At 39.8% G+C, this 13,033-nt stretch overlaps 1 protein-coding gene across 7 annotated transcripts in view; it reads left to right on the plus strand.

The window, feature by feature from the left end:
- Dock4 (dedicator of cytokinesis 4) overlaps positions 1-13,033 on the plus strand; it is a 406,102-nt gene that overhangs the window by 183,192 nt on the left and 209,877 nt on the right. For all 7 annotated transcript variants that reach the window (XM_029484743.1, XM_029484748.1, XM_029484747.1 and 4 more), the window contains exons 5-7: positions 2,901-2,997; positions 7,442-7,590; positions 11,691-11,775. In XM_029484743.1, coding sequence (XP_029340603.1) covers positions 2,901-2,997; positions 7,442-7,590; positions 11,691-11,775 — 331 coding nt within the window. The remainder of the gene's footprint in view (positions 1-2,900; positions 2,998-7,441; positions 7,591-11,690; positions 11,776-13,033) is intronic.

Here is a 13,033-nt window from a genome sequence, read left to right on the forward strand (position 1 = left end):
TTATCTCAGGTGATTCTGGGTTGTGTCCTGTTGACAAGGAACTGTGGCAGTGCATGAAGTGCAATGAAGTGTGGCATAGGACATAGTTTTAAAATAAATACATTCCTTTTTTTTCTTTTCTTTTTTTTTTTTTTTTTTTTAGTTTTTAAAGCTTATCTTATGTGTATGTGTATTTGTCTGTATGTATGTCTGTCCACCATATGTCTTCTGGGGGCCTCAGGTACCTGGATTGAGTGTCTGATGCTCTGAACTTAAAGTTATGGAATGGCTGTGAGCCACTATGTGGTTGCTGGGTATAGAACCTGTGTCCTATGTAATTGTAACCAGAGCTCTTAACTGTTGAGCCAAATCTTCAGCCTTATTCATATTTTTGGGATTGTTTTTCCTGGTGTACTGGTTTATATCGGTCCCAGTTCATGAGCCTCAGGAAACTGTAACTGGATAAAGGTATCCTCGGATTTGGTTAAGTAGAAGACTTAAGTTCTACGGCAGCACCACACATCATGGTGATTTTGCAGTGGTGGGACCTCAGGGTGGATGGATTCTTTTCTAAAAAGGACTTTCTGCAGTGGTCTATGAATTTGTGAAATAGGTCCACAGTTTCAGGACTATAGGAGAAGAACTTCGTGCTAAATACGTTTAAGGACATAGAATGGCAGCTGACTGTTCTTCCTGAAAGAAAGCTCTCGGGGATGTTAATATCACCTAACTTACTTTATCATGATGAATTGGCTGCTAGGGTGAAACTGATGAACAGTTCATCCTAGAATAACTGAACAAAATATAGCTTCAGGCTTATTTCTACACTAATTTAAGTGTTTATGTAATTAATACAAAAGAGCTGCCCTGCCTAAATGGTGTTTTCTGTTTAAAATTTTACATTTTGTTTGGACAACTCCAAGTAAACTTTTCACCTATTGAATTGTCTGTGGTTCTTTCCTGGGCCTTGGGAGCAAAGAAGAGTCTATGACAAGGGTCTTTAAATTAAATAGGAGTTCGTGAATTAGGGAAGCTGCTTCTATATTGTTTTAAGTCTTGCTGATACCACACTTTATTTTCTTCACTTTTGTTTTGTTTTCTTTGTTTGTTTGTTTGTTTGTTTGTTTGTTTTTGAGACAGTGTTTCTCTGTGTAGCCCTGGCTATTCTGGAACCAGCTCTGTAGAACTCAGAGATCCCCCCTATCTCTACCCTCTTAGTGCTGGGATTAAAGGTGTGTGCCACCACTGCCCAACCAAGTCCTCACCTTTGAGATGTTGAATGAGGTGGCTAGAATTCCTTGGGATTCCTTTTTTTTTTTTTTTTTTTTTTTTTTTGGTTTTTCGAGACAGGGTTTCTCTGTGTAGCCCTGGCTGTCCTGGAACTCACTTTGTAGACCAGGCNCTCACTTTGTAGACCAGGCTGGCCTCGAACTCAGAAATCCGCCTGCCTCTGCCTCCCGAGTGCTGGGATTAAAGGCGTGCGCCACCATGCCCGGCTTCCTTGGGATTTCTTTTTCCCACTTTCGCCTTGTGTGATATCATTTTATAATCTCCAAATCCAAATATTCATCATTTAAATTGCAACAGCTGCTTCCAACGCAGTGTAAATATTCTGCCTTTGGGAAGTGTCATGTGTAGCCTCTTTGAACAGTACTGTATGTATCCTCTACAGGCTTATAGTACTGTTTATTTTCTTTCTAGTTTTAAATCCCAGTTTTAAATTTTCAGCTTCACTGTGCCTTAGACGGAAGGGAAATATTCACAGGCCAGGTTTTTAGCAAACCTGAAAGGTAAGGAAGTGGAGCTCAATTAGGGGAAGAATCAAGGTTTTAATTTCTGCATTTATATTATTTGAGGATTTTCCATGATACCACAGTACATACTTGGACATGGTGTCCTAAAGGACCTGCAGAGCAGTTAGCCTCATGCTAAGAAGAAATCTCCCATGCAGTTTAATAAACTGCTTCCTGTACATATGAGATGCTGACCTTCGGAAACATAAACTTGAAAAAGGAAACAGTCTCCTTTGATATGACTGATTTCGTTCTTCTGAGAGGCAGTAATGATAATGACCATGTAACCTCTTGAACCTGCACAATTCCAGAAAGGATTTGACAAAACAAACTAGAGATGAAAAAAGGAGATCCTTCTATGCTAACAGCGTGACCCGAGGGCAAACTCAAGCCCCTCCCATTTATCTTCTGATGGTGCTTCTTTTCAGGACAGCCATCTATACCTGACTAAAAATCCTTGTCTATGACCCTAAAAGAACAAATGTAAAGAGTCTATTAGCTTAAGCACTGAGAGGAACATTCTGGAATGTGTATTCTAATATCTATGGCATCTTAAACCTTGGCTGTGCAGCATAATAACATTATTTAAAACGCACATTTTCTTTCATTGGCCTGTTCCAAATAATATAATTGAGGGGGTTAGTGAGCTCAAACAGATGCTTAGCAAATGTTCTAGTTATGAGTTAGTTACAAATTCACATTCCCTGCAGTCAGATGTTGAATGAACAGCATCTTTTACTCCTATTGAGTCCTCCAGTCCTAGCAATTGGATGGTTCAAGTCACCTCATACTTGATGTAGTCTAGTGATCTTATGTGACAGATGAAAGCTGTTGAGTTTGGAGAGATTAAGAGATATCCTACTGATCACACGGTCACAGGAGTAGAATACCGATGCTCTTTCTTCTCCCTGCATCCTTCAGTTTTGACCTAGATGAAGTGACTGGTCCCTTGAGCATTGTACTACCCTCACCTATAGGATTCCTCACACAAGCTCCTTATCCCAGGATGACAGAGTGAACTCACATGCTGCAAGTGGCTCTCTTTTCTAGCTTATCTTCTTGAGTATGTAAAAGGAAGTGTTGTCTCTGATATTTACATATATGTTTTTGTCTTCTTGAATGTCACAGACAATTTGAAATGGTTATTCCCACTGAAGATTCTGTTATCACCGAGATGACATCAACTTTAAGGGACTGGGGAACCATGTGGAAACAGCTCTATGTCGTAAGTAACGTTTAAAGAGCATGATTTTTACTTAGATAATTATCTTAAGAAACATAGGACCATTAGTAACCATCAACTAATGTATGAGAGCTTGCTATAATTCACTGGGCCTCCTTGGAAAGTCAGGGATGTAGATCTTATGTTTTATGTTGTGGTCTCTTTGTTCCCACAGAGCATGGGTTTTATGCATTGCATCTCAATACCACAAGAAGATAAGTCTTCTGATACATAAAAAAAAAATATGACTGGGGTAGGGGCTCGTTCTTGATTTTCTGAATATTTTTAATTTCAAAGATGAAGCCACTGGGTGGTTATGATGCACACCTTTAATTCCATCACTCCGAGGCAGAGGCAGGTGGATCTCTGTGAGTTTGAGACCAGTGTGGTCTATAGAACTAGTTCCAGGACAGTCAGAGCAACACAAAGAAAACCTGTCTTGAAAAACCAAAAACCAAAACAAAACAAAAATATCATTCTCATACGGTCTAGTAGTGTTGTATTTCAGCCCATCTTAGTTCTATAAGTAAATTGATAGCTAGTGTCAGAGAACAGATTCTAAATATACTAAGGAAAGAAAGGTAATTTTGTGAAAAAAATGGATTAGAGATATGTGTGTATTAATTTACTTATTATAACTAATTACATTGTTAGTTCTGGAGTGGTCTGGCCCTCTCCTGTTGGAGCTGACTGCTCTTGAGCTTTCTGGGAAAATCCACAGGATACTTTTAGATCTGAGCTGTGTGGCTGAGGTGTCTTGGTAAACAGATAGTGCACCTCCAGAGGTCTTTGCTGAGACAGAGACATGGAAATGCAGATGTAGCTGTTAGGTTTGTGTGAGTGCACAAGTGTGTGTTTGTGTTTGTCTTGTTGTTTTAATTAGAAAGATCATACAATCCAAATTTTGTTGCATTAAATGTAATATTGTAAAGTATTCGTATTAGTGCATCTTTAAAATACTCAGCATGATAGTATTATTATAGTTCTTTATCTCTCTCTCTCTCTCTCACTGTGTGTGTATATGTACATGTGCACACATCCATGTCCTATTGTAGCTGAGCAAGTATAACCATATTTTTTTCTTTGATAGGACTGCTAACATACACCAAAGTTGATTTTGTCTTGTTTAGTTATTTTTACTTGCTATTGAGGTTATGAGTATATACTCTGGCAACATCCTTGGTTGGTTTAAGATCTGTACATAGCAAAATCTACAAATATCTTTCATTGCTGTCCTGAGTAATGGGAAAGGGATTGATTAGCTAACATTGTCTCTGGTACTGGAATAATAGTCAGTTATTAGAGGAGCAAATACAATATTCAGGCCAGAGATAGACTGACTTTTGGCACAAGGGTGATATGATCATGTTGGGCTTTCTGGTTTCTCTTTTCCTGGTTACAAATTGCTTTGCTTCATCATACATTTGTGTATCTGTATTTGTATATCCAGATACTTATGGGTTTTAAAGGAAAGCACCAACCTTTTCAGTGAAAGGTGTTTGATGAGAACAGTTAAATCTTGTAGATTGCAAACAGTATATGAGGTGATATATGTATATAAAAGGATTGTAACTGCTTGAGAAATACTAGTCTGCTCTTTTAAATAGTGTTGATAAGGGGTTAAATATCAACCTATAAAATACCCCTTAATAAGTTCCTCAGGTTAAGCAGGAAAAAAGCTGTGGAGACATACAAGAGTCTTGATGTCGACTGTGAGCTGTGATCTACATCTCTTTTAGCCTGGGCCTCTCCCAGGTACTTTTATTCTTGAATCTTACCAAAGATGATTTATCCCACATCCCACATGATGTAGTAAAGCCAGACTCCAAATCTAGACCCGCCTCCACCAAAACCTGTTTGTTCTGTTTTCATTTTAAACCAAATCAAACCTCTGCCATATTCACTTTTGGCTGCGTGTACAATGTATTGGGGACTTTCTAGGTAGTGTTTTAATCCAGTTGTTTAGTATTGTTTCATTTAATGCTAAACTGAATAGAGTTTTTAAATATTTTTAGTCTGCTTCATAGCTATCCATTTTTTTCAAATCCATTTTTTTACAGAAGATGCTGATATGACCAGATGATCTATTTGTGTTTTTCATTGTTTTTGCTTTGTTTGCTTCCCTGTGTGTTTGGTAAGTGTTCACTGTGAAGTGCAGGCTGGCCTCGCCTCATGGCGCTCCTGTTTCGCGCTCTCCTGAGGCTCTTAATAAAGTCAAGGGCTACAATGCCCAGCTCCTTTTCTTAGAGCAGAAGAGCACATTGGGCCCATTGTGTGCTGGAATATCCCTTCCACTTCTAGTTTCTTCCTTGAGGAGGGACTAACTAGGTAGTTTTCATTCTTATAAAGGATTTTGCTTCCTTCTCATGTCACCATGCCCTTGTCAGTAGAGATGATGTATAAAATCAAGTTCACCCTGCTAAACAACCTGAGCAGGCACATGCCTTCAACCTTGCGATGGTGAGGGCTCCATCTCTCTCCTTTTCTGCACAAAATCTGATTTCTTATAACTCTCTTATAAAATTTAGTTTCACTCTGTGAAATGTCCCTTCCTACCACAGACGTCCTCAGATGTTTCTTGGTCTTCTGCATATTCATTTGTATGGCCTAAACAGAACCCACTTCTGGAAGTGTGCGAGGAATAACAGCTCTAAACCGATGTGTTCATTCTTTCCCACCTCTGGGAGCTCAGGCACAGCTGCTGTGGATGGGAACAGACACTGAGCAGTTAATTACAAGAATATTGTGTTGCAGAGCCCTTGTAATGGCTTGTAGGACAGTGTATAACACGAGAAAAGAGCAGGCAGCCATAGGAGACAGTAATAGAAAGCAGGCGCAATAGAGTGTATAAGGACTTGCGAGGAGAAGGAGATTACTTATGCCTCAGAGGATCCAGAAGTGGCTTCATGGAGAGAGCTTCCTAAGCATCTACCATATTTATTAGTCCTGAGTAGTACCCAGTGGTCCCTTAAAACATCTAGTATCAAAAATAACTACCTTTCCAATTATATATATATATATATATATATATATATATATTTACCTAGCACATAGAACTTGATAACTTTTTCTATCATTTATCTCTAGAGAACTTCTGGTGGATAATGTCTGTAAATTGACATTACTCTTTATACAGACCACTGCTTCACAACCTCTGGGTCTCAATCCCTTGGGGGCCACACATCAGATATCCTGGATGTCAATTATTTACATTATGATTCATAACAGTAGCAGTTATGAAATAGCAACAAAATACTTTTATTTGGGGGGTGTGGTCATCACAACATAAGGAATATATATTAAATGGTCACAGCATTTGGAAGTTTGAGAAGCACTAATATAGACTATTAATAATTTCTGTAAAAATTAGAAGTATATTTTGTGGCTAAGAAAGATTTGAGATAGATAGTTACCCAGTATCTCTGCGGGAAGATGTATATTTTTCAGTGTTGGTAAAAAAAAAAAAAAAAAAAAGATAAGTTTTCAGAGCTTATCATAACAGTAGTAGTTACAGGGCCATTTTTCTTCACTGTCTGCATCCTATTTCCTGTGTCTTCACAGTTACTCTCTGTGGTAGGTACTGTGGTGCTCTTTACAGGTAAGAAAACACAGAAAAATCAATGAATTGCTAGAGTATTTTGCACTAGAAATGACATGGGTGAAAGTCAGGTGACAATCATCTGTGCTGTTGTTCCACCTGTGGTCACAAACCCATAAGATATCTTTGCAGAAAAACAGTACTGCCCAATTTCACGGATGGCTAAACTCACCTTCAGAAGCAAGATGTAGATTTGAACTCAGGGTTTTACCCACCTTCCCTTTCTGAAACCGTGGGGATTGATTGATAGCTTTGACAAAGGTATATTGAAGCCATATGATCTCTTTGATTAAATTTAGAACACCTGTTTTTTAATGAGTCTGAGTACTAATCAGGTAATTGCAGTGAACAGTGATCAATGTGTTCAAATTCAACTTGATGAAGAATTAGGACCAACATTCGAGAAATAAGTGGATGCCGATGTCTCCAAGACACTTATTTTACTTGCATGCTGCCATGGCTCAGACAAAAACCAGTCAGGGAGAACCGCTATACAAGTAGAAGTCAGGCCACACCTTAACGTATAAGAAAGCTGAAGAAGAAGATCTGGGAGAGGAAAGCCTCACTGTGTACTAAAGCAGAGACTAGCCAAGCCTAGGTGTAGCACAGTGAGAGTAAGGACCATTGCATCTGTCCATGTTGGCAGTTGAGACATCATGTTGGTTTGGACAGGAGAGCGGTATTGTGGGACTTGAGTGAAAAACTTAGAACTGCAAGTCCCTCTGAGGACAAGGAAATGGGAAAGCTTTATTGGTGGAGAAGCCCTCTACCATGTGGCAAGCACTTGGTCCCCCTCTTGGTCAAGCAAGAGGACTGACTGCCAAATCTCTGTGCTTCCTTATGCCTTAGAGAAATGAAGGGGATCTCTTCCATCGCCTGTGGCACATCATGAATGAAATCCTCGATCTGCGACGGCAGGTGCTAGTCGGCCATCTCACCCATGACAGGATGAAGGATGTGAAGCGCCACATTACTGCCCGACTGGATTGGGGAAATGAGTGAGTACTGACAATGACAGGATGGAGCCTAGATGTAACACCAGTTAAGCTAGGATGTGCTGAGTCCATTGGGAGAACTCTATCAAGGATGGAGCCAAAAAGCCACATTCATGGCTCTGGTGTGAACACTGCCATCTTTTTTTTTCTTTCTAATACCCTGTAGTATAACAGTATACAGGTTGTCACAATAAATATAATAATCATAGAGATTATTGATTAGATATATTTTCTGACTAAAATGTTTTTTCTTCTTCTGTAGTCATTAGTTTTGAGACATGTATTTGGTTTTATCGTATAACTCCTCTATATCATAGTGTAATCCAGAGGGGAACATTCATCTTACCAGTTACTGCTAAACGTCTTAGGACAAGTGCACAGCTCTGAGACATCCTGGGAGGCATAATGGCCACTCTTCAAAGAGCTGCTGAGGAGGGCTCATGTAAAGGCTGCCAGTAACTGAGATCTACTCTTAAATAAAAATGTGGAGGACTTATTTTAAAATATCAGCCAAGCACTTAAGTAGGAAGTCTAGTTACTGGAAACTCCAAGCAAGGCTAATACTCTACAAAGTATGAATGTTGATATATGAATGGCTAACTAGAATAAACCAGCTTTGGCCCTGCTCCCCTCAGCCTTCCCTTTCATCATATCAAGCTCCCATTTGCTAGTTGACCTTTAGTGGATCTCAGTACAGGATTTGGGGGAAAATGAGAAGGAATGTGGGACATAGAAAGAGAACATACCTGGAAGGAAACCATGAATAACTTACCTCTTTCTGGATCTGGAGAACACATTGGGCATACTGGTGGGTTGGATTTGCAGCATTTGGTTGGGTTTCTTCTTTGTGCATGCAGTAGTCCTGAGAGACACAGCTTTCAAGGTGGTCAGAACCTGACTGCATGTGCCCCTTATTATTTTGTGTGGTTGGTTAATTTATGTATTTATTTGTTTTGTTTTTGTTTTTCTCCCTTGAGAGAGTTTCTCTATGTAGCCTGGTTTGTCCTGGACGCACTCTGTAGACCAGGCTGGCCTCAAACTCAGAGATCTTTGCCTCCCAAATGCTGGGATTGGAGGTGTGTGAGACCATGCCCAGATCAGTTGGTCTTTATTCTCATTTTTAAAAGCCTTTGACTTTTTACCTAGTTACAGTTGGTTACTATTCCAGTCCTCATTTAAATGAGGATTAGTTTGTTAATCAGGATGTTGGATCAAATTAGATTATCAAAAGTCACAAGGAAACATGGAATAAACTGAAAAACAAAGGAACAGACAACAACAAACAACCCTTTTCAGTTTGAAGAAGGAAAACAGAAGAAAGGGGAAGTGGAAGAAAACTGTGAGTCAGGGCTGTGCTGAGGCTATTTTTGACTTACACGAGTTCTAGCTTATGCTCCGTGCAGTTCTATGGCTAAGTTAAGGTAAGTTGGTAAAAAAAAAAAAAAAAAAAATTGATATATGAAAATGAACAGCACAATTTAAACCATCCTTGAGCTCATGAATTTTCCCAAGCTCTTACTTCAGTTTCTTTAAATTTTATTGGCAATTTACTTAAGAATAATTTACAGCATAGAAATTATAGATTTGCCATATTCCTTTAAGGATAAATCCATCCCCTCATTAAAGATTGCTAAGTGGAAGGCAAATTAAGATAATTCTTTTGCCTATTAAACGAGGTCATGTTGTCCTGGAAAATGATCTGTCACCACATAAATCTCTTATCGATATAAGAAACATAAATTGAGAATGTGTTCAGTGTCACATTGCATATCAGACTACTAAAGAGCAGTGGAAAGGCGTTCTTTGGATTTGGGGAGCTTACATGAAGTAGGAAGTGATCCATCTTGTTCTCTCACAGAATCAATAAAAAATTATTTCTCTTCTGAAATCCCCAGGAAGAATTAAAGTGATGATACAGACTTCTGTCACCCATTGAGTCCATGATGGCCTCTGAATTCCTGTTGAGAGTACATGGAAGGGCTAAGAGCTTCATCCTTTTTTTCTGGTGTCACAGAGTATTTTAGTGGCTAGGCTAATATAAAATTTGTCCCTTTCTGCCTGGCTCCTGACTTCCCATGTATTCTTGCTCCATCTGTTTTCTCTAAGCCTTGCCTACTTTTTTTTCATATTCTTATTAAAGCACTATTCTGATTCTAGTCAAACAGTGGCTTATTTACTATCAGACTGTATCTATTAACCGACAGCAATAAATAGCAACAGGTAAGATGCTTTTTCCACATTTATGAGAAGCTAGCAGCAACTGGTGACTCAGGCCATTCAGAGAACAGAAGCTTTGAATACTATTTCTTTCCATAAAAGCTCAGGAATGGCCTGAGGCTCACTGCTGGAGTTCATCTTGACTTACTTTTGTAGCACTAGAGGTGCTTGGCCCTTCACAGTTCTTTTCTTTCTAATGTTATTAGAGGGGATCTAAATTCTCAGTTTTAGCATCACAAAGAAGGAATATCAATGACAACCAGTAGGTAAGTTCTGATTGAGTTGAACATTTTCTATTAGCCTTTTCAGACTGCTGGCCAGCTGGGGATTGCTTCCACAGATGTTGGGTGCCCACATGAGACCCAGTCAGATATCCAACACCAAGAGAAGATGGTCACATGAATACCCTCTACCCCTAACCTCTCCCAGGAGAGAATGAGGCTTGAGCACCTTCTTTTAGAAGAAACTTTGGCAGGGTGGATGCTAAGATTCTTATGTGATTGTATGTTCCATATTCTGTGCTAGATAATATTTCATCAGCAAGGTAAACCTGGTGTCAAGTGATATCTCACTTCCTAGTTCAATATCTGCAGAGAGGGAATGGAGACTAGGAATAGACCCTAGAGTTTTTGATCATAAGCAGATGTAGTTATTTTCTGAATATTCAACTGAAAGAGTAGATGTTCACATTTCTTTGGCTAGCTGAACATTGTTTAAGAAAGTAAGGAAAGAATTTGGTGTCTAGTGACAGCCTTCCGTTATTTAAGAGCTAGTATTTTTCAGGGGTGACTAGATAGTGTTTGGCTTAAAGTTGGTGCTGAATTAGCAATTTTAATGTTGAGGCCTTAATGAGATTTTGAGGCAAGCATAGAATTTCAGGATTCTCTATTATTGCAAATGCAAAAGTTAAGAAGCCTGTGGTTCTGTCATTGGAAGTGCAGTGCTGGAAGGCTTCCGAGAAGGTGATTTTTATAAAGATAGTGATGCTACAGGAGGGTCTTAGAGTAACCTGTCCTCAATGAGCTAAGCATGAGAACAGAGGTGTAAAAAAGGAAGTAGTATAGTAACAGGGAACATACAAAGGCAGTGGGGACCCTTTTGAGGTGACCACCAATGCTTAAAGAAGGTAAAGGGACTCGTGTGACACTGGTATCAGTGTTGCACAGTGGTTGACCCAGACAGGAGTATGCTATCAATATTACTGGGGGGAGGGAGGGAAACTGGGGAGATAAAGGGGTTACACTCACATTCTGCTGTCCATGGTAAGACATACTAAATTGAGCACCATACCAATAACCCATGCAGTTGATAGAATGTCAACCTCAGCACAGTAAAATCACACATTGGCCACAGCAGCATTTGACACAAAACCATTTTACCACTATGGAAAGGCCTAAGTTGTGCTGCCTGAACTCGGTATTTGCTGTTTCTAATATCTTACCCCAGACGCTGCCATGAACGAGAAAATACATTAATTCTCAGGGCTTTACACGAGACATTTTAGCTAAGGTTAGCCTAGATCAAACCCTAAAACCAGACTTCACTCTTGTCCCTTCCTTTATCTAGAACCAGGTGATGACAGTTTTTGGAGCACCCCCGTTTAGAAGTGATTCTCTTTGCCAGTTGGTCAGTTGTTGAAGACTCTCCTCTGTGTAGTAACAAATGGCAGGTTCATTCCATTGATAGCAAAACACCCTAACATGAGTTTCCTCTGTTTCCCAGTTTTGCCCAACCTTGTTCTATGTCTTCTCCAACTCCAGAAACAAGTTGTGGTAGACACAAATGGGGAAAAAGATTTGATCACAGTTTCAGACACTAGTGAAGACATGTATAGAACTGTCCGTTGATGTGACTTTTCTCCGAAATGTTTGAAATTTGTTTTCTAGACAACTGGGACTAGACCTGGTGCCTAGGAAGGAGTACGCAATGGTAGACCCAGAGGACATCAGCATCACTGAGCTGTACCGACTGGTAGGTGCATAGAGCATTTGCTCACTGCTAATTCTGTGGTTTCCATGGCATTCTGCATACTAGATGTCTTAAGAACTGGATGTTCCTGGTCTAATTTGAAGAGAGTAGAGACTTGCAAGTTGAGGTGATCATGCCCCAAAAGTTCTTTTTCTGTCTCAGAGCATTGTAGATTTCCATCCAGTCCTCAGCTAAACAGGCTCTAGCAGGTCCAATCAGACATTCCCAAACCCTTATTCTTTTGGCTTTGTCTGGTGAAAGGTTTGCAAGTTGCCCTTCCTCACCTCTGTGTTTCTGCATAGTAAAATGTTAGGTGCCGGACAGGGTGGTGCAAATCTTTGACCCCAGTACTCAGTAGGCAGAGGGAGGTGGATCTGTTTGTGTTTGAGGCCAGATTGCTCGACAAAGCAAGTCCAGGACAGTCAGGGCTATTACACGGAGGAAACCCTGTATCAAAAACTAAACAAAAAAGGAAAAAGAAAAAAGAAAAAGCGTTCCCCCAGGTGCTATCCTTCCCCCTCCCCCTATGTTATCATCATGTATATGGACTTCAAAAAGTATCTCTAAAAGTAGCCTTCAACTGCTGGTTTTATGTCTTACATCTATCTCCCTCGCCCCATTTCTTAGTGTTGGAGATAACCAATAACCATAAAAGATTTGAACACATTGCCTATCACAAGAACACCCATCACACCATTTTTTCCCAGTTGCCTGGTATTCTACCTTTTGGCTTAGTTCCTTCAACATAGTCCAGTCTGCTTTTGAATATAGCCTGTGCTTCTAAATGCCTGTATGGAATTTCTTAATAGTAAGTGTCTTAGAGGTGTTTTGTTTTGTTTTGTTTGTTTGTTTTTTGTTTTTGCTGTGAAGAGACACTATGCCCATGACAGCTCCTATAAAGGAAAACATTTCATTGGGGCTGGCTTACAGTTCAGAGGTTTAGTCTATTACCTTCATGATGGGATACATGGTGGCATATAGGTAGACCGGATGCTGGAGAGGTAGCTGGGAGTTCTACACCTGGATCCAAAGGCAGCAGGAAGAGACAGTGAACCACTAGGCTTGACTTGTGATCCTGAAACCTTAAAGCCCTTCCCAGTTAACATACTTTCTGCAGTAAGGCCGCACCTACTCCAATAAGGCCACATCTCCTCGTAGAGCCACTCTCTATGAGCCTATCGGAACCATTTTTTTTAATTTTGAATATTTTTTATTACATATTTTCCTCAATTACATTTCCAATGCTATCCCAAAAGTCCCC

Source organism: Mus caroli, chromosome 12 (genome assembly GCF_900094665.2).
Source record: "Mus caroli chromosome 12, CAROLI_EIJ_v1.1, whole genome shotgun sequence".
Classification (NCBI taxonomy): Eukaryota; Metazoa; Chordata; class Mammalia; order Rodentia; family Muridae; genus Mus; species Mus caroli.